The sequence below is a fragment of the Phoenix dactylifera genome, chromosome 13 (genome assembly GCF_009389715.1).
Source record: "Phoenix dactylifera cultivar Barhee BC4 chromosome 13, palm_55x_up_171113_PBpolish2nd_filt_p, whole genome shotgun sequence".
Taxonomy (NCBI): Eukaryota; Viridiplantae; Streptophyta; class Magnoliopsida; order Arecales; family Arecaceae; genus Phoenix; species Phoenix dactylifera.
This window is the reverse complement of record NC_052404.1, coordinates 110,478-134,442: the sequence shown is the minus strand read 5'-3', so window position 1 is coordinate 134,442 and position 23,965 is coordinate 110,478. Positions and strand designations below refer to the sequence as shown.

At 36.4% G+C, this 23,965-nt stretch overlaps 1 protein-coding gene across 1 annotated transcript; it reads left to right on the top strand.

Annotated features, from left to right (window-relative positions):
- LOC103720052 (novel plant SNARE 13-like) lies at positions 1-20,101 on the top strand. The gene is made up of 10 exons (XM_008809577.4): positions 1-423; positions 11,374-11,466; positions 11,688-11,781; positions 11,862-11,899; positions 14,851-14,948; positions 17,031-17,110; positions 17,189-17,245; positions 17,888-17,980; positions 18,076-18,150; positions 19,656-20,101. The coding sequence occupies exons 1-10, from the start codon at positions 347-349 to the stop codon at positions 19,764-19,766; spliced, it is 816 nt and encodes a 271-aa protein (XP_008807799.1). The 5' UTR covers positions 1-346; the 3' UTR covers positions 19,767-20,101.
- Positions 20,102-23,965: the final 3,864 nt, after the last annotated feature.

Genomic DNA, 23,965 nt, shown 5'->3' with positions numbered 1-23,965 from the left:
CCATGATTCCACCACCCACGGCTTTCTTCCTCCTCTTTCCTCCTCGAAAAGGAGCCCTAAAAATCGGAGCCGTTCCCTCGAACCCCACTTCGATTAACTTCCGCCCGGCCCTCCGTAATCTCGGCGAGAGGGATTAGGGTTAGGGATTCGCGGTCTCGGAGCCTTATCCTCCTCCCTCTCCTCCTTCGCGGAGTTGGCGCCCTCTTGGTGTCGACGTTGATCGGCGGGAGGCGAAGGATTTCTGCTCTTCTTCTTCTTCTTCTACTTCTTCCCTGGTGGGATGATGGTTTGAGGATTCGGAATTGGGGGAAGTTTCTGCGGCGCGGGGATCTGATTTTTGGGAGGGATGGCGAGCGATCTGCCAATGAGCGCGGAGCTGGAGCAGATTTCTGGCGAGATCACCGACATCTTCCGAGCCCTTCAGTAAGATCGTTCTTCAATCCTTAATTCCGTTTTATGAAACTATCATTATCATCGGGTTTTAGATACGTGGGGTGATTTCTGACGATTTGTGGAGTCTTAGATGCGTGCTTATCTATGTTCCTAGCGGAAAATGCGAGTATTTTGTTTTCTAATTTAATGATAATTTATTGGTTGAATGATATATAACAGGAGGAAAAAGAGATTTTCTTAATATTTCTTGAAAATTTATGGGTTAGGCAAACCGATAGGCTGGCGATTCAATATTCTTTTTAAATAAAGTATTTATGATGGTGTTAAACAAGTTTCCCTTGTTGAAATTATGCTTCCTTGCTGATATTATGTTTAAAAAGTTTTTAATTGAATGTGTAATGAGCTTAGAGAGAGAGAGAGAGAGAGAGAGAGAGAGAGAGAGAGAGTTTGTTTTATATAGAATGATTTCACAAAAAAAAAACTGTTAACTGCAAGAAAAAATTTTGTTCGAAGGAGTTTGTCTTGATTGTGAAAAATGGGTCCATAGTTATTGGATGTATGTGATAAGACAAAGGGAGCAAAGGGGAAGAAGAAGAAAATTATGAATGAGTTGATGTGATTCATAAAGAGAATGACAAAGTTCATGGGTAAATCAAATGAAAATGAAACTTAAAGCAACACCATGCCCAATAGACAACAAAATGACTAGGCTGAGAATGTCATGCAACAAAAGACTCATGATGGAGTGCAGAGCTGTAATGGGTAATGATGAAAAATTCTCGCTTTAAACAAGTGAAAAACAAGCTAGAAATTTAACCTGTGGTGATTTAACCCGCAAAAGAAAAAGATTGTTTTTTATGAATTTGAGATCAATAAATGCCAGGAAATGTATACAAGCCAATAGAAATGTTGTGAGGTAAAGTTTGAATTACTTTAGAGTGGTGAAGAATAAGGATAGAGGGTACCATTGAGAAACAATGTGTTTGTTGAAAGGAGGTTATTAGTTTTAAAAAGTTGTCAAAGGATGATAAATCTTGGAGCACAAAATTTACGAGATCAAAACATGGAGGTGATAGAAGATAGGAGCAGCCAGTTAGCTTGTCGAAGGAATGGCATTTCCTGGAGATGTATAGTATGACAAGCTGTAGAACTAGATGGGAGACAAGTCTTTATATGAAAGGTAAGGGAACAAACGTGGTTATCTTAGAGAATAATATTTTTTTCATAGTTCCTAAATGCTAATAAAATGCTTGATAAATTTAGGAAAAGCATCATGATCACAAATTACAACCATTACTTGAGACTTTTGCTATTACTTGTGAAGATTGAAGTTAAACATATCAATTGAATTCTGAATCTATATGAGTCTAGTCGAATAGCATTTAGGTAGCAAGGATAAAAAGGATAATTTTGCACACCAACGACGGTTGACCATTGCATGCTGATTTGTTATGGCTTTAAGATGTATATGTTGTGTGTAAAATAGTTTGTAGGAGGAAGAACATTCTCATGACATGGCTTTTAAAATATATATGTTGTGTGTAAAATAGTTTGTATCAAGAGAGTTTATAGGAATGTGACAAAATGACACATCAAATAAGCATATTGAGAAAAGGGGGCATATTGATGTTGTGAAAATATGCAATGGAGGAGTATGACAGTTGCAGGAAATACTTACAGAGCAAAAACAGGAATATCTAGAAATGATTGGGATGCAATTACCTTTTATCATAATCATGAATGAGGACTAGAGTTTCAGAATTGGTGGGCTTAGTGAGCATGTCAAATATGAGAAGATCTTTTGCCCGATGGACAAGAAGCTGATATGCATTAACAACGATCTCATGTCACTGTAGACATGTTGCAAGTGATTGTAGTGGCTTTAGTCATGGAAAAGCTCCCTGAGATTCTACAGATCAGGAATCTTAAAGAAGCGAAAGAACTGATGCGTGAAAAGCCTGGAATTGATGCTTTATCATGTGAAGAGTCAATGGTTGAGGATCTATCATGCAACAATACCATCATCAAAGATTTGTTAATTGAGAATCAGTTAGTGTCAATTCATTTGGATTTCTTAGAGTCTAAAGATCAAAATAATGAAGATCCATGCAAGGAGCATATATGGCAAGATTAATTCACTAATATAAAGCCAATGATCAAGATCAAGCCATATGAAGATTGTTTTCTTACTACTTTGCTGGATTCCTCGAAGATCGTCATCAAACAGATGAACCATGCCTTATTGGAGGATCAAGCTTATCTTAAAAGATCTTTGGGTGAGATCCACGAAGTGGAAGAGAATGATGTAGGACTGATTGGTATCACATTCAAAAACCAATTTAAAGTTCTTTGATTTTAGGCTTTAGCTTGAAATCATTAGGTTGTTTTAAAGTTCAATAACAGCCAATCAATGTGGTATCATAAAATCTTTATGTTTTGAAGAGGCCCCAAAGCAGTCAATGTAGTATGTTAAGGGGATTTTTACTTTTCATGTCATTGTAGTGTGCATAGTGATCTACAATACCTGTAGTATATTAGGAGTCAGTAACTACTTTGTTTTGAAAATTTTTGAGGGAATTGTTTCTTTCTTTATAAAGAGTCCAAAAAGGAGTAAAATTCATTAACTTGTGGGTCAAGTTTAAGAGTCTCTATAAAGCGGATCGAGCAAAAGACTTGTATGCTGGTTTTTTATTGTGAATGGAATGGAAGATCTAAGGCCAGGTTTGGCCCTTGTTTCCTCCCTCTCTCTTCCCCTCTTTGCCTGCTCTCCTTTTTTTCTGTTACATATTCCTCTCTTCTCTCTCTCAATCTTCTTCGTCTTCTTTCTTCTTCTTTATTTCATAAATCTACCGTTTATCCCTGCTTCTTTTGGGTTTTGAGTAGATCTTATTGCTGTCTACCAATTTTTGTATGCATTAACTTGGTCGTGGTTTATTTTTGATTTTCTAAGAGAGCTCTAGATTGTGATTTGGTTCATCTTCCCACATAGGATATCCTAGATAGACATTCTTTTAAACATCCATTACCCTAAATTTCAAGTTTTGTTATTGACTATCCTTATCTCAGAACATGGGCATTGGGCTGTAAAGTCCTTTATAACCCTAATCCTTTGCCTCAAGGTCCACTATTGCATGTAGGCAGCACTAACCCCTTGCTGTCCTATATTAGATTGGCTTCCACTGAGGCTCAACATTAACTTCTCATCTTTTTAGTCCTTTTATGTATAAAGTATCTCTCACAAAACATGTGACGACATTTTTTTCCCCTCGGTGTCACTATTGATGACAATTTTTTCCGAAAACCATATTGAGATGAAGGTGAGAGACAAGTTTGAAGACGAAGCAACTCCAGAAACCATATAAGTTTTTCAAGTTTGCTTGGTTTTAGGTTAGGGGTGACTAACTACCTACAAACTTTTTTGGTCTCTTTGCCATTAGTAAACAATTTTAAGACTTGGTGCATTGTAAGTTTCCTTCATTTTTGGATAAACATTGCTTATTGGGAACATTAGCTACAGTGTAACTGCACCCAGAAGAAAAAAGAGGTAAATTTATAATAACAAATCAAGGTATATTGGTTGAAGTATGACTTTCGTGCTGTCTATTGATGCAATCAAATCGGTATTTTCCATGCTTGTTTTGAATATATAACCAATTATTGCCAAATGAGCTTGAGAGGTTATTCTGATCAAGTCATAGATTCTAGCTCCATTAGTAAGTTAGCTTCTTTCTTCTGCTTTGGAAGGAGATTGGGTCTTTGTGTGTGAGGCATAGATTGATATTTGAGAGGAATTTTCAGTACTGTATGATACTTTTTGTAGTTTTTTCAGACTTGTTCTTTGTGTACTTCTGTTGATCTGAACTATACCAGCAAGTTACTTAGCTAACAAAGTGTTACCTGACATATTATGACTGCATCAAGTTCCAAAGAAAATAGGCCGATTCTCTACATCTCAATAGTGGCAGCAAGTCGATCCATGAAAAGGAATTCTTAGACCACGTCTTACTGGATTGAAGAGATATTTAAGTCATGCCGGGTTGATAATGAGCAAACCCAAAAAACGAAATGGCAAAAGAACTTGATAATGAGTGTTTCCAAAATGGAGTTTGGTGTAGGATTGACTTGAGGGCTATTTGATCAAAAGGCTAGACCAAGGTTCGCCGAACCGGTACCGGGATCCATACCGATCAGCGGGCAGGTCGGTACAGTACCGAACTACAGTATCGGTTCAGTACTACATCGACACACGATATGCTTGGGCGTTCCGGTTACGAATTGGCATGCTTCAATTTTTTTTAAGTTTTTTAAGTTTGATTAATTGGTAATCAATTTTTTCCAACTTTGTCAATAATTTTAAGTATAATTTGATGTTTTTTGATGTTTTTATAATTCCGGTATAACCTAAATGATGCATCTTGTTGTTTTAAAGTGATATAAATTATAAAATAATTAGTGAGATGTTGCATGGTATAAGAAGCAATATAAAATATCCTAAAGTCAACTAGTGAGGTGAAAATTATAAAATAATACAATCAATTATATATATTTAAAATACAATATACATACCAATATCTAAAATCTCGTCGAGTGGCGATGCCTCTCGTAGATATTCGAATCATTAGTATAGTCAGGAGGCACATCAGTCCATCCTTCTAATCAAGAGGCGTTAGTCTTGTATATTCATCCCATAAGGAATACACTTTGGTTATAAGCACTTTCGGATCTCTCGTTGAAGCTCTGATTCTGAGAGGTGTTCAGCTGATAATGCGACTGTGGAGGGGGCTATTCGAATATGCTGGCAGCAAAATTCGATCCGTAAGATGCTCCAGGCTGCGTAGGATAGTAGTCATCGAAAGATGGTACCTTAGAAACACTATATCTATATCCATATTTGTATGGATCATAGGCTACCTCTAGCTGCGGATAATAGGATGCAATATATGATTTGGAATTTGATATATTTATGGACCCTACTCCATGCGCAAGGTCATCTGTAGCTGCATCGTGTCTTCCTAAATAACCTCGAGTAGCCGGTCTTCTATATGCGATTGTATTATCGCAAGCTCTACCAGATCATGCACCGTGGTCCCTATCCCTTGTAGCATGCATAAACTGGAACTCACTGGTGAATCGAAGGCCACTCAATAAATGGTGGTCTTATGTTCTTCACTTTTTCCTTGGTCAGCAGATTAATGACCACCAGAACTATCATTGCTGCTGCTTCTGGTCTTTAAATGTAAGTCAATTGGCTCCTCCACACTCTTCATGGAGGCTGCAGTTGCTTTTTCTTTTTTGGCGCGTTGCGCAGTTGCCTGCTTACTCTTCGTGCTTCTTATTATTTGGTTATGTTGGGAGGATGGATGTCGCCCTTGTGACCAAGTCAACCAGATAACGTGGTGGCCTCGTCAAGTATCTCTCGATCATATCTTTGAGAGGATATCTCGGATAAGAGTCATGTGATGACCGACTCCTTAGTGACCCCTGTGGCTATGGATGACCAGTTGGAAGGATGCATGGAATGTTGTGATCTGCTCATTACCATGTATCGATTCTTGTGTCACTGGCTACGAAACTAGTTGGTCGTAGAGGTGATCCTCGCTCACATGCTTCAACTCTTGCTATTGGTCCACAAGCCATCCAATTATAGGATCATCCTCATCGTTAACGAAAGTATTATGGATCAGATTTGTGCACTTTAACTTCATTTCTTCATGAATGCACTTCAGCCTCAACCTCAAATTGTAGTGAACATATACAAGGTCATTGAGGCACTTTTGTGATAGACGGTTCCTCTGCTTGCTGTGGATGAGGGCGAGGGTGGACCAATTGCGCTCACAACCACTTGAGGAGACCGTCCGGAAGAGGATCCGGATAGTTAGCCACTTAAGATTTCTTGCGGAGAAACTAAAATATATCCACCATTCAGCTGCAAAAACATTGAAGAAAATTACTTATAAGATAGTATCATATTAGTAATCATCTAACACTAGGTAATAGTTATTATTGTGTAGTATTCCTGGATTCAAACTTTTCTTACTTATGACAGCTGTTAAGACTCCAAAGCTATCAGCACCCTCTCCAAATATTTTGGCCTGTGAAAAAGAACCGTGTTGTAATATGTTAATAATTGAAGATACCAGTTAATTTACACATATCATTTAAGTTAACTTACTTCTTTTAGACATAGGATCGTGACTTTTGGATCAGGCTCTATCTTGTAAATCACATTACGCAAAGCGGCCAAAAGTTCATCCATATTGATTTTAGGTACGGTGTACTGAAACCTCGGGTTCAGGTAGTATGCTGCAGATAGAGTTCGTAATTGTTTTAGTAAAATTATACAAGTATAGGAGAAGTCTAATTTTCAATATTCTTGCTTACTTGATATATGCAAGTCCCTATCTATCTGATAGTCTCACCGTCGCTGAATGATGTCGATGTACTCTTGGGCATACGTCGGATCTGCCTCATTGATCTGAATCTTTGCTCTCTCCATCATATGATACAAGAAGCCCATCTGGGGTTATTTTTCACTGTCCATAGCTCAAACACTTCGTACAATTGTTGGATTGCCTTCACTATTTTTTTGGCCCGCTGCCAGAATGTCTGCCTCGCCACTACAAATCTACTTTCTTTCCACTCGGGTCTGACAAACATCTGACATAAAGCTGGTTTTCTCTCGAGAAGGTTATCAAGTGCAATGTAGTTGGTAGCAAACCGTGTCACTCCTGGTCTCAAGATTTTTTTCCTTGCATATCTTTTTATCAGTGATAGGACCATGCATGATTATAAATATTTCTGGTGATGGTTCGGGCTGTCTCTACTGTCTGTTGCACTCTATGAATCTTCGCAATGTCTATCAACATGAGGTCAATATAATGTGTAGCACATGGGTCCAGAAAATATATGGACGTCGCTCTATCAAGATCTCTCTGGTAGCCTTATATTGTGGCCCATTATCAGTGATAACCCACACGATATTTTTCTCTCTTACCTGATCAATCATCTCCATCAATTTGAGGATTACTTGGCATCGTGCACATGATTGGAAGCATCAACTGACTTATGAAAGAAAGTCTTCGTATCACAGTATGTCAAGTTGATAATGCTCCGCTTGTTAGGATCGGTCCATCACATATCACCGTCAGTCCATATGTGGGCCATTTGCTTTTGTATGAGGCAATTCATTTTTCTAGCTCCTTATTATTGTCAAGAAGCTTACCGTAGATGTCCTTCGATCCTGGAGGATGTACACTGGGATCGACAATCTGTATGGAGGAAATGACAAATCTATAATACGTATTGTCTGTCACATTCATTGGGATATGGCTGAAGTGGAGCTACGATCAATACCTCGGTACATATCTTTCTTCTTATTCTTCTTTAACATTGTGTCAATCCTCTGCTACTTCGAATTCTTACTGGAAAAGGTATGTAGATATAAATTATGGATGGTGGCTCCTAGTGGAATCTCTCTAGAGAACTCTTTCTACTACCTAAAGCCTTTATAATAGATGTAATACGGCTACCGCCTTTGCTGATGGCCCTCTTAATTAAGGAGGTCCTTCTGAACTCTAGATCTGTTTTGTTGCTCGCAGAACCGGAGCCCGACTTGTAGTATGAGGGTCCAAATCGAGCCATATGCCTGGTCACCTCATCCTGTTGCCACTGATCATCCAGGTTCGACTGAATGACGGCCTAGATCTATGCCTCCTTGTCATCTGAAGCGGACGCTTTCTCTGACTCTCTAGAGTGATAGGAAGGTGGTTCTGTAGCTTGGCAGTCCACCTACACCTTCTTCTTGCAATCCTTTTTTTTTGCTTCTTTGAAATTAGTGAAGTATTTTTTCATCAGCTGTTGTGGTCATTTTCGGCACAGATATGGCTAGATAACCATTAGCTTTGTACTGCTTCAATTTGGTTACCCCTCCTCCTTTAAACTTTGTGTGCACCAGTTGCACTTCCAATAGTGCTGATCCAAAAGCATTTTTTTATGATTCCAACCAATATCATGCTCTCGTTCTTTTTTTCTTGATAGTTCCATTCCTGCAGATTTATCAAGTATATCAGTTTATTAATTATTTAAAAATAAAAATTTTTTGTTATAATTAAGATAATATTTTTTACTTCAAAAAATATATCTGATTTATCTAATACATAGCACTAATTTTCATATTTATTTATTTGTTTATATATTTTTAATATTTTTAAATTAAAAATATTTTTAAAGACCATAAATTCAGAAAATTATGTTTTCTACTTCAAAAAATACTTATGAAATATGTATTACGTACTACTAATTTTTCATAATTTTGGTATTAATTATATATTTCTAATTATTTTTTAAATTTAAAATATTTTTAAAAATATTTTAAAAAAATTAATTTGAGCTCAAATTCATGTAGAACCCTACCATGGATGCTACATATATTTTTCTAAGCCCATGGACATGCATCAAAAGCAATATATTTTTTAAAAAAATTTAGGCCTAGGCCACTGTGCATGATAGAATCAAAATTTGACTAAATGGACACCAAATTTAGTTGGAGAGTAGCTTACATGTCCGTAAATATGCGTATGATTTTATAGATTTTTTAAATTTTATTTTATTTTTTTATTTTTTAATCCAAAAATATATTTTTAATTTTTAAAAATTATATATAATCTAAAATTTAAAATTTTTTATGTGATTGTGGAGATCATCCATAGATTTACAGCATATCATAAAATCAAGCCAAAATCAAAATTTGTGGCATGATCTCTCCTTATTTTACAAATTTTAAGATATTTTTTGGCGTAAAAAAATAGGGGAGGGGGGCCAATTCGGAATTGGTCCGACTCGGTGCGAATTGGATGGTTCGCGCTCGTTTCGCATGGAACTGGCCGGTTTGGACCGAGTCCGTGCGGTTTGTGGCTAGTTCCAGCTCGTTCTGGACAGTTTCGGTTTTGAAAAAAATAGGTGAACTGATTCGGTCCCCCACTAGGTGGGCTCGGTACGGGCCGAACGGGGCAGTTCGGCCTAGTTCGGCAAACCTTGGGCGGAACTGGTTTGGAGCCAGTTTTGAAAAAAGTAGGTGAACCTACCCGGTCTCCCACCAAGTCGTTTTGGTATGGGCCGAATCGGGCGGTTCAGTTTAGTTTGGCAAACCTTGGGCCAGACCATCATCATCCAACTTGTACTAGGACGGATTGATATTTCATGACATGACGGAACACAAGGATATGATCATGTCTTTGTTACTTAGGTGAAGTTTAGGGGCCAAATTCCAGCGATTTAGATACAAAAAAAACTTTATCAGAATTTCAGGTTTATTTATGGATGAAATATTCTGATATTTATGTATTTTTTTCTTAGGAATGTTGAGTTATAATTTTAAATTATAGTAAAATTATTTAATTAGTTTGGCAAACCTTGGGCCAGACCATCATCATCCAACTTGTACTAGGACGGATTGATATTTCATGACATGACGGAACACAAGGATATGATCATGTCTTTGTTACTTAGGTGAAGTTTAGGGGCCAAATTCCAGCGATTTAGATACAAAAAAAACTTTATTAGAATTTCAGGTTTATTTATGGATGAAATATTCTGATATTTATGTATTTTTTTCTTAGGAATGTTGAGTTATAATTTTAAATTATAATAAAATTATTTAATTAGATGTTGTGTGCAGATTAAGTCTTTTAAGGTTTTGATTTCCAGCAATCTCTCTTATGTGCAGAGAAGGTTGTAGGCAGAATTTTGGTGACTTCTAAATTATTGAATATTGTGGTAGATACTATGGTTCTCTCATTTATTCCCTTTGTTCATCCTGATTTTATCAATTTTTTGTCTCCTCCTACATGTTCTCTGCTATATTTTGTAGTATCATAAGACTATGAACTTGCATATAGTAGTGTTTGATGTGAATCTTGTGAACGTATAAACTGGTTATAAAATCCTTTGATGTTACGGGGAAAGGATTCTTGTATCAAATGTCTAAACTGTCACCTTTAGGTATGTGCAGCCTCCATAAATGCTCATAAGGTGGATGTACAAGTTTGAGCAATTTTGGCATCACAACTCCTTCATGTATTCCATGTATCTTGAACACAATGAAATAATGACTTGATCATCAAAATTTTGCACCTTTTGTACTCCATTTGATCTTGAGTATGCTTGTTTATGCATATACATATTCATATAAATATACATCAGCGGGATAACCTCTAAAAGTTTATTGTTGTCAAAGGTGAGATAAAAGACAAAATTAGCAATTGTGTTTCTTTTCTTCCCTTACAAAATATCTATCATAATAGTAGTGAACTTGATTGTCCATTTGTGGCATTTGGGAGAAACAAAGTGATGTTTATCTTGTTTGCTGTGCTAAATAAATGTTGACATGAGGCTTTGCTCTCTCTCTCTTTCTCTGCCCTCCCCTTCCCCTCTTTTGGGAAGGGGGGAGGGCGGAGGGTGAGGGAGCTTGTGCAGGACACCAAATTTCTTTGTGGAGCACATATAGTCATTTGTAATGGGAAAAAAATGGTATTTGGGCAAATGAACTTAATGTTATGACATGGAGCACTTATTTATGTATTTTTAATTTGTCTTACAAAGCATATCTGTTGTAAGTGGAGTCATGCATTCATAAATTTCTCATGCTCTCTATGTGTTGCTTATTCACATGTACAATAACTATGAGCTGGTTTTGTGATTCCAGTTGTATATTGGTTTTAACAATGTAGCTATATTATTTTCTGTTTTGCGCATTTAAGAATGAATAAATCATAGGTCCATGTGACTTGTTTTTGATTCTTCTTTATGTCACAAAACTTGCTTTCCAAGAGTTCTTTGTGTGTTTAAGGAAAATGATGTTCCATCATGATTATTGTATGCCTTCTTCAAAACTCGAAGTATTAAATGCAAAACTGCACATGGGAAGCTCCTAGTAAAGTTTTCAATTTTATTGAAGCTTGCCTTTTCCTTGATTCTCTGCAGAAATGGATTCCAGAAACTGGATAAGATTAAGGACGCTAATAGACAGTCTAAGCAATTGGAGGAGCTGACAGGAAAAATGAGGGAATGTAAACGGTATGTTGAATCAAACTTTTGTTCAGTTTGTTCTATGTAAAAGAATTTATTTAAGCTATTCTAATTTTCAGTGAGCAACAAGTACATATATGTAGCTTGCACTTCATATACATCATATCAACTCATCAGTTGTTTTATAAGTGACCAAATATAATTTTTTTGTAATAAATGATGCCTTTGAAACATGTGTTTTTAACTATTTTGCTCCTTGTTTTTTACAGGTTGATTAAAGAGTTTGATCGTGCAATTAAAGATGAAGAAAATCGAAATCCTCCTGAAGTCAATAAGCAGCTTAATGAAAAGAAGCAATCCATGGTTGGTGATTTCTGTTCATGTTTTTTCATCTTTGTTCTCATCTTTCTGTGTAATGTGATTAATTTACATTGTCATTGCAGATCAAAGAGTTGAACTCGTATGTTGCCTTGAGAAAAACGTAAGTTTGAAATGATTATTAACTGTTGAAGAGACATATTTCTCTCATTAATATAATTTTGATTGGTTTTCTATTGTCATATAGAAGTGCATCTTCAGGGTTAATAATAAAACCTTTAGTGCAACTTATGGTTTTCTACAAGAATGTTAGCCATTTTGTGCTTGCTCTATTTGAGATCAGTTTTGTTAGTTATCTATCATTATGAACATATATAACTATTGAGCTATGGTCCCAACCCTATGAATGTAACTACAGTCTGCCTGTCTACTGCATGCTTATCCTAAGAAAAAAATTTGAGATTTTCTATTGATATGCGTATGTGTCAATAGTGTTGGTGTTAATCCTTTAAAAAAAAATCTGTTCTTTTAGTCAAGATAGATACTGGCGTACTGCCTTATCAAGAAGATATGCATTGTTTGATTCTTTAATTTGGAGGGGCATCCATGCTTGGCATTCTATCATAATACTAGATGCCCCTATTGATTTTAGGTGATTCACTCTAAGCCAGTCCCTGTAATTTTGTGTTTATTTTTCTCGAGTATATTATATGAGTGACATAAACAGAAGAAGGCTTGACTTAGCATTTGGTAAACAATCTTCTCCAGTGATTGTTTAAGTGAAAGTCTCATAAAACTTTTTCCGTGGTCGCAGAGAAGGGTACCTAAGAAAGTTTTAAGTCGATAAACCATGGTCTGCCGAACTGCCTGGTTCACCCGTATGGAACCGGCATGGTTCAGTGCTTTGTTTTTTCAAAAAATAGCTTGAACCACTCTAAACCGCCCCTGAATCGAACCAGTGCGAAACCAACACGGTTCGGTGCTTTTTTCCGAAATATAGCTTGAACTGCTATGAACCGATTTTGCCCCCCCCTCCTCCCCCTCCTCTTCAATATCTCGAAAGGCTTGAAAATGGTCTATTGAACTAGGATGAATCTCTCGGTTCAACCTGTACCGAATTGGCAGCCGACCGGCATGGGTTCTGGTACCGGTCCAGCTAAACTTGTGACAAGCAAACTCCTGTATAAATCTTTATGACATACAACAAAGAAAGCAAATTTTATGTGATCCATTAACTTGTTCTTTTATTTACTGAAGATTCTTAAAATGATTGAAATAACCTTAATAACTTATTTACTTGATAGGTTATATAGGGCCAACTTAAATCCAAATTTAACTACAAAACATAGATCTTGCTTTGGCAAGATGACTGTTGTAGTCCTGAAAAATGTATTTTTTTTCAAAAGCAAATGGTTGCTGAATTAATTGTTCAATCAAGTTGTTGGCCCCTCTGAAGCCACATCATTCTTTCCTTATCTCTTGGTTAGAGAATAAAAGAAAACTCTTTCTCAATAATTGGTGTATGGAACCTTCCTTTTTCCTTTATATTGTAGAAGTTGCCTATGTCGAGATAGTTTGCATCACTATTGTGCATCTTTAATACCCGGAAAACATAATGCAATTATAATATTAAAATAGTCAACTGTAATTTGGTAAAACATGTCCCACTTACTGCACTGATCCAATGTCAAATTCAGTAACACAGTGAATTAACATTTTATCAGTATTTCATCAAAAGATCGCTGGTGATTTCTAATGAGATGATGTTTTTGATGGTAGTAAATAAGTCTTATTATCTGCACATCTCATTTCTTGTGTCTTTCAACTCCTTGAAGGCTTTAAATTGATTATAATGAAAAGCCACAGAACATATGACATGGATTTACTTGGTAACTTAATAGAAAACTTTAAGTTTTTTTCCTCCAAAAAACCTCATGAAAGAATATGAAATGACACCTATATGATTTGTGGATTGTATATGAAGTCCTATAGTTTGTACACTGTTATTTTGTGTACATGTAGCATTGTACTGGCATATATAGAATAGAAACTTCATTCTCTTTCATGGATAAGTTGAATATATATAAAAAAGACATACCGCACACGAGGCTCCCACCACTATGAGGTCTAGGGCGGGCCAAATCTACACAGCCTTACCCCGTATGGGGAGGCTATTTCCATGTTTCAAGCCCATGGTACCGAAGTCATAATAGAGCAACCTCACCATTGTGCGAAGGTCCGCCCTCATAGACAAACTGAATGTATGGTTTTTCAAAAACAAACTGTTCTAGGATCTATTAAGTTTTAATTTTTTTTTCAAAAAAAAAGTACGGACAAACTGCAGTAGGTAATAAATTTTGGAATTTATGTTGCACACTTGTTTTTTTGAGCATATTTTACATTGCGAGTTGGTAAAAGCAGAGCAGATTTGCAATGTTGTTTGCTGCAATAAGGGAATGTTGGGAATATTATTTGGTAATTCTACCTCTAGAATACCTGTTAACTTCTAAACGTTTACTGAGCTAACCTATAACTTAGATAATTTTGGGAGGTGCTAAATGTTCCTTATCGTCAATGAGATTAAATTGAATTTATAGATTCATCTAGTTCTGTCTATGATTTGGTTGCATACATTTTTTTTGAGAACAGTTTGCATACATTTTTATGCATAATTATTCTATATTTAGTTAAGCTTTGGTTGCCTGGGTAGATATTAGTCCCCCAGTTTATTTCATCTCTGGAAGTTAACTCATAACTGTGATCTGTTTCATCTATTTCTTTTCTCCTTTTGTTTGCTTAGCTGTTCCTGATTTCAAAATGGAAATATTGTTGTATCAAACCAAACATTAACATTTCTGCATGTTTGTTTACCTCTGATATTGAAATATTCTGAATAGATATTTCTTACATCCTTTTGTAGTCTTTATCTCCAATAATCAAAGTGTAGCTACTGACCCAGATTTCTAGCCTTTCATTATGCACTCATCTGGAACATTTGCATTTGTCTGCCATTATTGGTTCTTCTATCTTATATCCAGGATATGAGTTGCAATGTGATTTCTTCTTGGTCCTTTGTTGAGTAGTAGATATTCCTTGCAATTTGATATTCTGCAGGTACCAAAATAGCCTTGGTAACAAAAGAGTTGAACTCTTTGATATGGGTGCTGGAGGTAGCGATCCCGTAGCTGAGGACAATGTTCAAATGGCATCAGGTTATACTTGATCTTTACCTCATTTAGCTTGTTTTAAGGGGTATATCCTTACCTACTGTTCATTTATAGTATGATCTATCTATATCTTGCAATTCTTTTAAGTGGTGTTTGGTAAGTTGAAAGTTGGCTCAAATCCAACTGAAGCTCAGTATGTGAGAGGTACTGGAGTTGCATCAATAGGAGTTGGGGGACCTCCTGCAGCTGTTCAATCAGATGCTTTGTATAAGTGGAGACAAGGATTTACGTGCCTGCTGTGCCAGTCTGTATTGGCCAGCATGCACCATGCTGAGCCAGTGCTATGATGGCACCTATTAACCTTTTTTAAATGTTTTTGTTAAGAAATATTTTTTGAATTCTTTTGTTTTAAATTTAGGCACAGCTCATCACTCATGCCAGTGGGTGATTGACACACCCACTGGCACTGACTTTTAAGACCTTGGACAAAGATAATATGGGAGGAGATAGTCTTAATTATGAGTTGAAGGGTCTAAAGTGGAGAGGAGATTAAAGAAGACTTGGATAGAGGTGGTAAGGACTTGCAGGAACTTATTTCAGAAGAGCTGGCCTTGTCACGAGCCATGATTTTTATGCCAGGCCCATTTTTGTATGACAGGCTTGTTCTCTATAATTTCTGTCATTGATAATGGACGACAATTATAATTGACCATTTTTATTCGAAGTTCTCTCCAATAGATAAATCACATATCTTGATCCTTCAGCTTATTGACTTCATGGATGGTTATAGTTAAAGGTGTGGGTTTGCCTAAACTTCTTGAAACGAGCCATGAGGTAGAAGTCAAGGATGAAATGGAAGCCAAGACTGGGCGATAGGAAAAAGACTAACAAAATATAAGTGGAATTTAAAGTATAAAGGGACTAAGGAAAAAGGAAGTGTTCTATTAGGTAGTGAGGATAAAGGAGTCATTTGAAAGTATCTTCTGAAGTTGAGGAACAAAACAAATAGAAATACTGTATACTTCATTTTTGGTCAATATGCACAATATCACCGCATTTTCATTGCATGAAATGGAATAATGGTGCATAGAGGCATGAGGATGGTTGTCAGAAATGACGACTTAAGCAGCCTCATCAGTTGGCAACTCTCTCATCAGTGCTTGTGGTGGCCAGTGGAGAGTGGTTCATATTCAAACTTTGGAGGTGTTACTCTCACCATCTCTCTCTCTCTCTCTCTCAAAAACACGCACAAACACCTAAAAAATAGAAGCAAAAAAAACTCAAGCAACCTCTATCCATGTCTATCTGGTGAGAACTTAAATTGTTTGGCTGGACATCTCTGAAAGGATTGTCTTGTCTTAAATCTCTTACTAGTCTCAAATTGGTTCCTTTTAAGTCACCAATCTAAGGGCCTATTTAGCCATCAAATGGTTTCGGTAATTGCCATAGGTAACCCTATGGTTAAGTGGATATTTGTTTCCATTTTGCTCTGCCCAACATGCATTTCTGACATCTCCATGCATTAATCCTAGTTGATTGCTAACTGCAGCCGACTAGCCGAGATAGGGCCGAAGGATGGCGCTAACATTGACGGTAATGTGATGTGCAAAAGGGCAACTATTTTTTTTTGTGTTCTCATGTGATAATACCTGAACCTCTTTTTGTCAATAATATAGATTTTCCTCTTTTTAAGAAATTCCAAGGTAGACTAATTAATACCAGGCTCATGCACATGCACGTGCACGAAGATAGACTACATAGCCCTCAGGTCTCGACATTTGGATATATGGGATTTTGTGCAACTATTACCTGTAGCTGCTTGGCTATGCAACCCTCGTATCTGTACATCCTTGTCCTTAGATCTAGTGCCATGAAAATTACTTAGTTTGCACCATTCTGTTGTTAGCTGAAAGAAAATGAAAAAGAAAAAAAGGGCTCAGAGCTTCCTCTATTATGGAAAGAAAATTGGACCAATTCTCTGTACAGCTTATGATTTATAGTGCAATACTAGCAGGTTCCTTAATCATTTATTGTTGCTAATTTGATTTTAAGCTTCTTGACTTGCTCATGACTGATTTAACTTGAAGTCATTTTCAATGAGGTTGTTAATATTCTGTTGTCCTACAGCAATGTCTAATCAAGAGCTTGTAGATGCTGGAATGAAGAAGATGGATGAGACTGATCAAGCAATTGAACGTTCAAAAATGGTATAATGTGATATCTTGTGAAAAAACCCTCCTGCCATTCATCTTTCTGATGGTTCTCATGATAAAGTTGACTTGCAGGTTGTTGAGCAAACCATTGAAGTAGGAGCTCAAACTGCTACAAGTCTTAAAGGCCAAGTAAGTAAATGTTAGTATTTCTATTTATCCTTCCAAATTGGAAAGTGGTTGAGGTCAATAGTTGCCCTAGGTTTGCTTGCCTTCTAGCTTAGCATTTTAGAGCAGAGTTTGAGCTTAAATTTTTGACTCTTGGAGTGAGAACAACTGATAAATTGGGCCTAAGAGGCTGAGACAGGCTTGGTTGGTTAGTTTTAGTTTAAGGTCAATTTGCTTTGACATTTTCAGTTATTATATATGTAAAGACTTCAAAAAATTAATATAGTTAAAAAATCATGAATTTAACATCATTTTAACTTATTTCACTAAATAAGTGCTTATAAGTGTTATCTGCTTAATTTATGTGAAAAATTTATTTTATTATTTGGAAATCGGGGTCATAGGATGTTGGACTTAAGTAGACACCTGTTTTTATGAGCTTAGTCAAGCCAAGCCTGGGTTAGAGAATACCAGAAGAGTGGAGCCTACTGGGCCACATGAAATTTAGCCCAGCTGAACTTCTCTGTTCATGACTCATTAACTTCTTATAGTATAAAATGCCAGCTGGAATGTAGAGTAGTCATGCTAAGGATATCCCTTGTCTCAAGTGTTGCAGTCTCTGTTGTTTTTTCTTTTTCCTAAAGTATTTAATTTGTAATTTTGCAGACTGAACAGATGGGTCGAATTGTTAATGAGTTGGATACAATTCAGTTTTCTATTAAGAAGGCTTCTCAGCTGGTGAAAGAGATTGGTAGGCAGGTTGTCCTCGTGATCTTTATGCTTGATGTTCCTTTATTTCTTTTCATTATAACTGTGACTAGGCCAGTTTTAACCATTGTACTTCATCATTCCAGGTGGCTACTGACAAGTGTATCATGGCTCTTCTATTTTTCATTGTTTGTGGTGTAATTGCAATCATCATTGTGAAGGTAATTTCCCTCTCGTGGTTTCTTTCTCCAAGCCTGGATGTTTGTTTTTTTTTTCACTTACTAGGAGACTGAAGCTTCCTTCATATGATTCAAAATTTAAGATTTTAATTTGAACATAACAGCAGTATCTTTTCTTGATCTTCTATTTCATTCATAACGTGACCATCACTAGAATAGAAATGACTTAATTGGCTTCCATTAGATTGTGATCCTTTTATATGCGTTTCAGTTTTCTTATGAATGATATCATCAGATCATTGAGATCTATACAGGGGCGGCTCAATACATTCTGGGGCCTAAGGCGAATCCAATGAATGAGGCCTTTTTTTTTAATAATAATTTTTTTTAATAATAATTTTTTTAATAAATATAAAATACTTAAAAAAATATATGAAAATAGATAGCTATCAAGTACACTATTTCAACCATGAATCTAACAAAGATAGACAAGAAGCCTTTTCAATTTAATATAATTCTTGAATGGAAGCACATAAAAGTAATTATTCTAAATGAAGGGCCATGAAACTGATTAAATAACTGAGATAATACTTGGCAATACTGTTTACCATGTCAAGCAAGAGCCGGATAGGAAAAGGTCATCCTATGGCACTTCATGGTCAAGGTAAGAAAAGAATTTGTCCATAAAGAAATCTCTCAATAAGAGAAAGTAGGGTCATTATGGGAAATTCACTCCATCAAATTAATAAAAGTCCCATCCCACCATCTCCCCTTCAAGTGAGTACCCAAGCAGCAACTGCAACATCACGGCACAGCAGCCATTCAACCCCCTCCCTCCTTTTCTCTCTCTACCACCCAAGAGGGGAGAAGAAGCCGAGAGGAGAAAACTAAAAGAATCTCCACCCTCCAAGACGTCCATCTCCAATCCCCCTATCATTCTTCCGGATGGCCCAGCTGGATCAGGAGTAATGTGAGGGAAGGAAAACCAAGACCAAAACCAAAAAAGAGAAGGGATGAAAGGTAAGAGTGGCTTCAGGCGTCTATCAAGCCAACCAAATCCCTCCTCTCTCTCTCTCTCCCCCCCCCCCCCCCCCCCCACCCAAAACAAAACTACTGTCCCCAACTTCCAAATTGCCCCTCTGCAGGCCAGGAAACTCTCCACCGATGGAGGGGAGAAGATTCTTAGCCAGCTCCTGATCCCGTTTATATGGGGCCTTTGCTTCCTTTTGGTCAGCCTCCCGGGGCCTTCCATTGGCCCGGGGCCTTAGGCGACCGCCTCAGTCGCCTAAGGCTCGGGCCGGCCCTGGATCTATAGAAGGAACAACTTGCTCTATCTTTCTACGTGTCTTCTCTGCTTAATCATGTGGATCTAGCAAAACATCATGTATATAGCATGTCATCATTATGTCATAATTTTCAAGAAGTAGTGCTTGCGGATACTTCAATTTCCAGTTTATTCATCTCGCATATGTTTGTCTGCCTCATGCTTGTACATGCATGCTTGCAGACTGTTCTTTTGAGCCTCACGCTATTTTTCAAAATTTTAGATTGTCAACCCACATAACAAGGACATCAGAGATATACCTGGGTTGGCACCACCAGCTCCACCAACAGCGAGGAGATTGTTGGCAGTCGAAGCTTTCAAAAGTTTCCAGTAGAGTGCACTTCAGAGGTGGCTGGTTTGCTCATGTGCATTTGAACCTTGAAAGAAACATATTTGATGTGCTATTCTGTGTTATTATTCTTTGCCCCTGTATATCATGTCACGCGTTTGTTCATTTTGAGTTCAGTCTTAACGGCTATCAGGTTGATCGTTAGGTTGAGATGTTTAGAATGCTATGTACTTTGTTTACAGCATGTGTATTTGTCCCGTTTGTTCTGTAAATAAGCTGAAGACAATCATTACAAGGAGTCTGTTAAGAGATAATGTGTGAAATCTTTTGATATGTTGTACTTATCATGATTATCAGAATCTTTGGTTTCAATTAGTTTCATTCTTTTCTTTTGTTTTCCGGTATATGCATCCCTCTTAATCAGATATGGACGACTTTATAGGTGAACGTACTTATGTTTATGAAAGATTATAAACCTGCCTTCTAAAATTGGAGATTGCTGTTTTACCTTTGCCTTTTTCCCCTACCAATATATTAGGCTGGGAAGAAAAACTAAATAACCATATTAAGCTTTGATAAGATTAGTTATCATATTACATCATAAAAACTTTTTTGATATTTTTGTTTCGAAATAGTAATACTAGCATTTTAGGCCTCTTAAACTTTATAAATATGATATGCTCAACAAATTGCGATTTCCCTTTCCATAGCTTTCGACAAAATAAACTAGCATTCACAAAATAGAGTATTTAAGTACAAAAAGAAAGCATATTTTGAAGTTATGAGTTAAATATCTGTGTGCATGCTGTTCCATAATAGCTAGCAACAACCCTTATATGCCTCCTTGTCATACCATCGGCTTCCTTGTCTTACTATTTTCCAATGCAATTATGATCTGAGTAAATTAAAAAAAAATAGTTAGCAATGAAAGGCTTATTTTTTATTTTGTTTGTAAAGAGTTTTTATGTATAAGTAAAATCGTACCTACTTTTACTTTTAGCTACTCAGATTGGTTATTAGGCTTGTAACTTGTGTTCTCTCCTATTATTTTTCTCCTAGGGTTGCATATTAAAATTGAATAATTGGTTATTAACAAAAGATAATTTTAGGAGCTTAAATTATTATAAATTTGAAAATTATATTTAATGCGAGAATGTTATATACAGTACCATGCCTTTATTCATAACGTTTATTTATTTATTTATTTATTTATTTTTCAATAAGTATTTTATAAATTTAAAATTTGTTTGCTTCTTCCATCTGTTTTGCTCTCTCGGTCCTTGAAGTGGTCTTGAGTTCACTGACCACATAGTGAGTACACACAGAAGAAGATTTCTGTTTAATCATTTCTCGTATCTGTTTGGTCGTAAGATGTCTACATAACATCAACATGATGATTCATTCTAGTTTTTGCGATGATTATTGTTTCGGAGATTGGTGCGATACACCGTGGGGGATGATGGTGTCAGTGATCAGGTCTCACCTGGTGTTCAACAAATCACCTATTCTGTATCAAACCAGTGAATGAAGTGGTGATCGATATGGCAGGCAATCTTTAGTATTTTCCTAAAAGAAAATGTCGTATGAATCTTCACAAGTATATTCAGGCCGCAAATAGCCATGCAGAAAGTTAATCCTAAACCCTAAATTCTAAATTCTAAACTCTAAATTCTAAACCCTATGCAAGTTTTGCTTTTTGTATATATTTCTACGACAACTTATTATGATTGTTGTGATACCTCTGTTAGTTGTAGTTTTTTTTTTATTACTTTATTTTATAGAGAGAGTCTGAAGTTGTGCTTGGTGATGTTGTTGTCAAAACCTTCACATCAGGCACTAGGATATACTACTGGTGAGTTGTATCAAACCATGTTTTCTATAAGTTTATAAGGATGCCTATGAATCTTTCTTGCTCTTAATTGATTGATTTCAAATTAGAAACATGAATGTGCTTTTCTTCCTACACATGACCATTGGCTAAAAGTGTTGTTTCATCTATAAATGCTTTGCTGCATCATTTGTTGCTAGAGGATCACCTGAATCTTTATTTTATTTATCCTGCTAGACATTTCTTCTTTCTACGCAAACCTCTTTTTTTTTGTGTACAATGTCTCAATTCAGCGACTCGGCTTCTACATGGGTTGGGGGGAAAAAGAGAATAAGAGAGAGATGGACTAGCATGTACATACATCTGTACACATTCTATACCTCATGCGTGCGGCCCGGCCCGGCCCGGCACGAAGCGGGCTTGCTACAGTAACGGGCCGTGCCTAGCACGGCCCATAAAAGGGGGCCGGACTGGGTTACGAATTTCTAGCCTGCGGGCCGAGCCCAGCCCGGCCCATAAGGGCCTAGGCTGGCACGATTCGTGGGCCAAGCACGGCACGACCCGCGAGCCAGCTCGGCACGGCCCATAAGGGCTTGGGCTGGCACGATTCGTGGGCCAAGCACGGCACGACCCGCGAACCAGCCCGGAACGGCTCATAAGGGCCTGAACCGGGCCTGGGCTGGGCCAGGCACGGCTCGTCCCCCTTAAAATAAATGAGAATAAATTTTTTTAATAAATTAATAAATATTGGGAACTAAGGATTTATTAATATAAAGCCACCTTAATAGTAGGGGGTTTGGCATAGACCCCTACCAGTTTATTAATTTAAATCAAAATGGTACATGAAGGAAGGTTTGGACCTTGGTCTGACCTCCAGAATACAATAAAAAAGGAAAAAAAAATAGAGATGACTCACTTTAACAATTAAAAAAATAAAAATGTACAATTATAAAAAATTAAGAAATAAAAATAAATGATCAAAATTTTACTAATCATCAGTATTCACTATTCAGTAGTGTTTGTATCATCATCATCAGAGGATGTTGTATCATGTCCATCTTTATCTTGAAGTCTCGCCTCAGCATCCAATCACTCTTTGAAGCAGAGAAGCATCTCAACCGTTTCGCCAGTCATCCTACTTCTCTTTTCGTCAAGAACACGCCGACCTGCACTAAAAGCGGATTCCGATGCTACTGTGGACATCGGCACAGCTAAAATATCGCGTGCAATTGCAGACATAACAGGATATTGATTTTTAATACTCTTCCACCAAGATAATACATCTAGACTCTCTATTTGATTTTCATCATATGCAGACTGAAGATCATTTCGTAAATAAAATTCTAGTTCACTACTTAAAGATGAAGAAGATGAAGATGAATTTGAAGCATGTGTGTGTTTTCTCTGTGCAATGAATGAAAAAATAGATGACGAACGAGAACTACAAGAAGAAGAAATAAAGCTTTGTACGGAAAATCTAGATCCACGAATTTTTTCATCATATATAGCATAAATATCATAAAGAAGTTGTTTTACCTCAATTTTAGCAGGTTCGGGATCTTGAATCATATTTTCACAATATGCATCAAGTAAAATTAGTACGCCATTCAATTTAACTCTTGGATCAAATACAGCAGCTAAGTTATGCATAGGACAGATCTTGTCCCAATACTCATTCCATTTAGATTCCATTTGTTCAATAATAGGCATTAAATAATCATCATATTTATGTTCTGCAAATTTTTGACTAATCATATATGCTTGTTGTAAAAATGAACATGAAGTTGGATAATAAATACCAGAAAGAACATTAGTAGCATTATAAAAACTAAGCAAAAAATCTTCCAAAATTTTTCCTTTATTCCAATCAATTTCAGTCAATGTAAAGCCTAATCCACGATCATTAATATATGCACTTAATAAGTTTTTATATGGGTATGCATCATGTATCATGCTATATGTTGAGTTCTAACGAGTAATTACATCAAGTTTAAATTTTTTAAAATGTTTACTATGATTTATACATAGTTCCTTAAATTCTTGAAGTCTTGATCTTGAAGCATGAATAAAAGAAACTGCATTTCTAATTTTTAAAATGACATCTTGAATCATGCCCATGCCAGCTTGAACAGAAAGATTTAAGATATGACATGCACATCTAATATGTAATAAATTTCCATTTAACATGGGATGCAATGAGTCCTTTAATAATGTAACAGCAGAATTATTATTAGATGCATTATCAAAAGTAATAGACATAATTTTATCATTAATATTATATGAACATGCAGTTTGATAAATGGCATTTGAAATTTGTTGCCCAGAATGTGGAAAATCAAAAGCACGAAAAGCAAGATTACGTTTATTTAATTGCCAATCATTATCAATATAATGAGCAGTAATAGCAATAAAACAA

Coding starts and splice junctions, on each gene's coding strand:
- LOC103720052 (XM_008809577.4), top strand. CDS start 347: ATGGCGAGCGATCTGCCAATGAGCGCGGAGCTGGAGCAGATTTCTGGC. Junction 17,111..17,188: donor CAATTGAACGTTCAAAAATG/GTATAATGTGAT, acceptor GTTGACTTGCAG/GTTGTTGAGCAAACCATTGA. Junction 17,246..17,887: donor CTACAAGTCTTAAAGGCCAA/GTAAGTAAATGT, acceptor GTAATTTTGCAG/ACTGAACAGATGGGTCGAAT.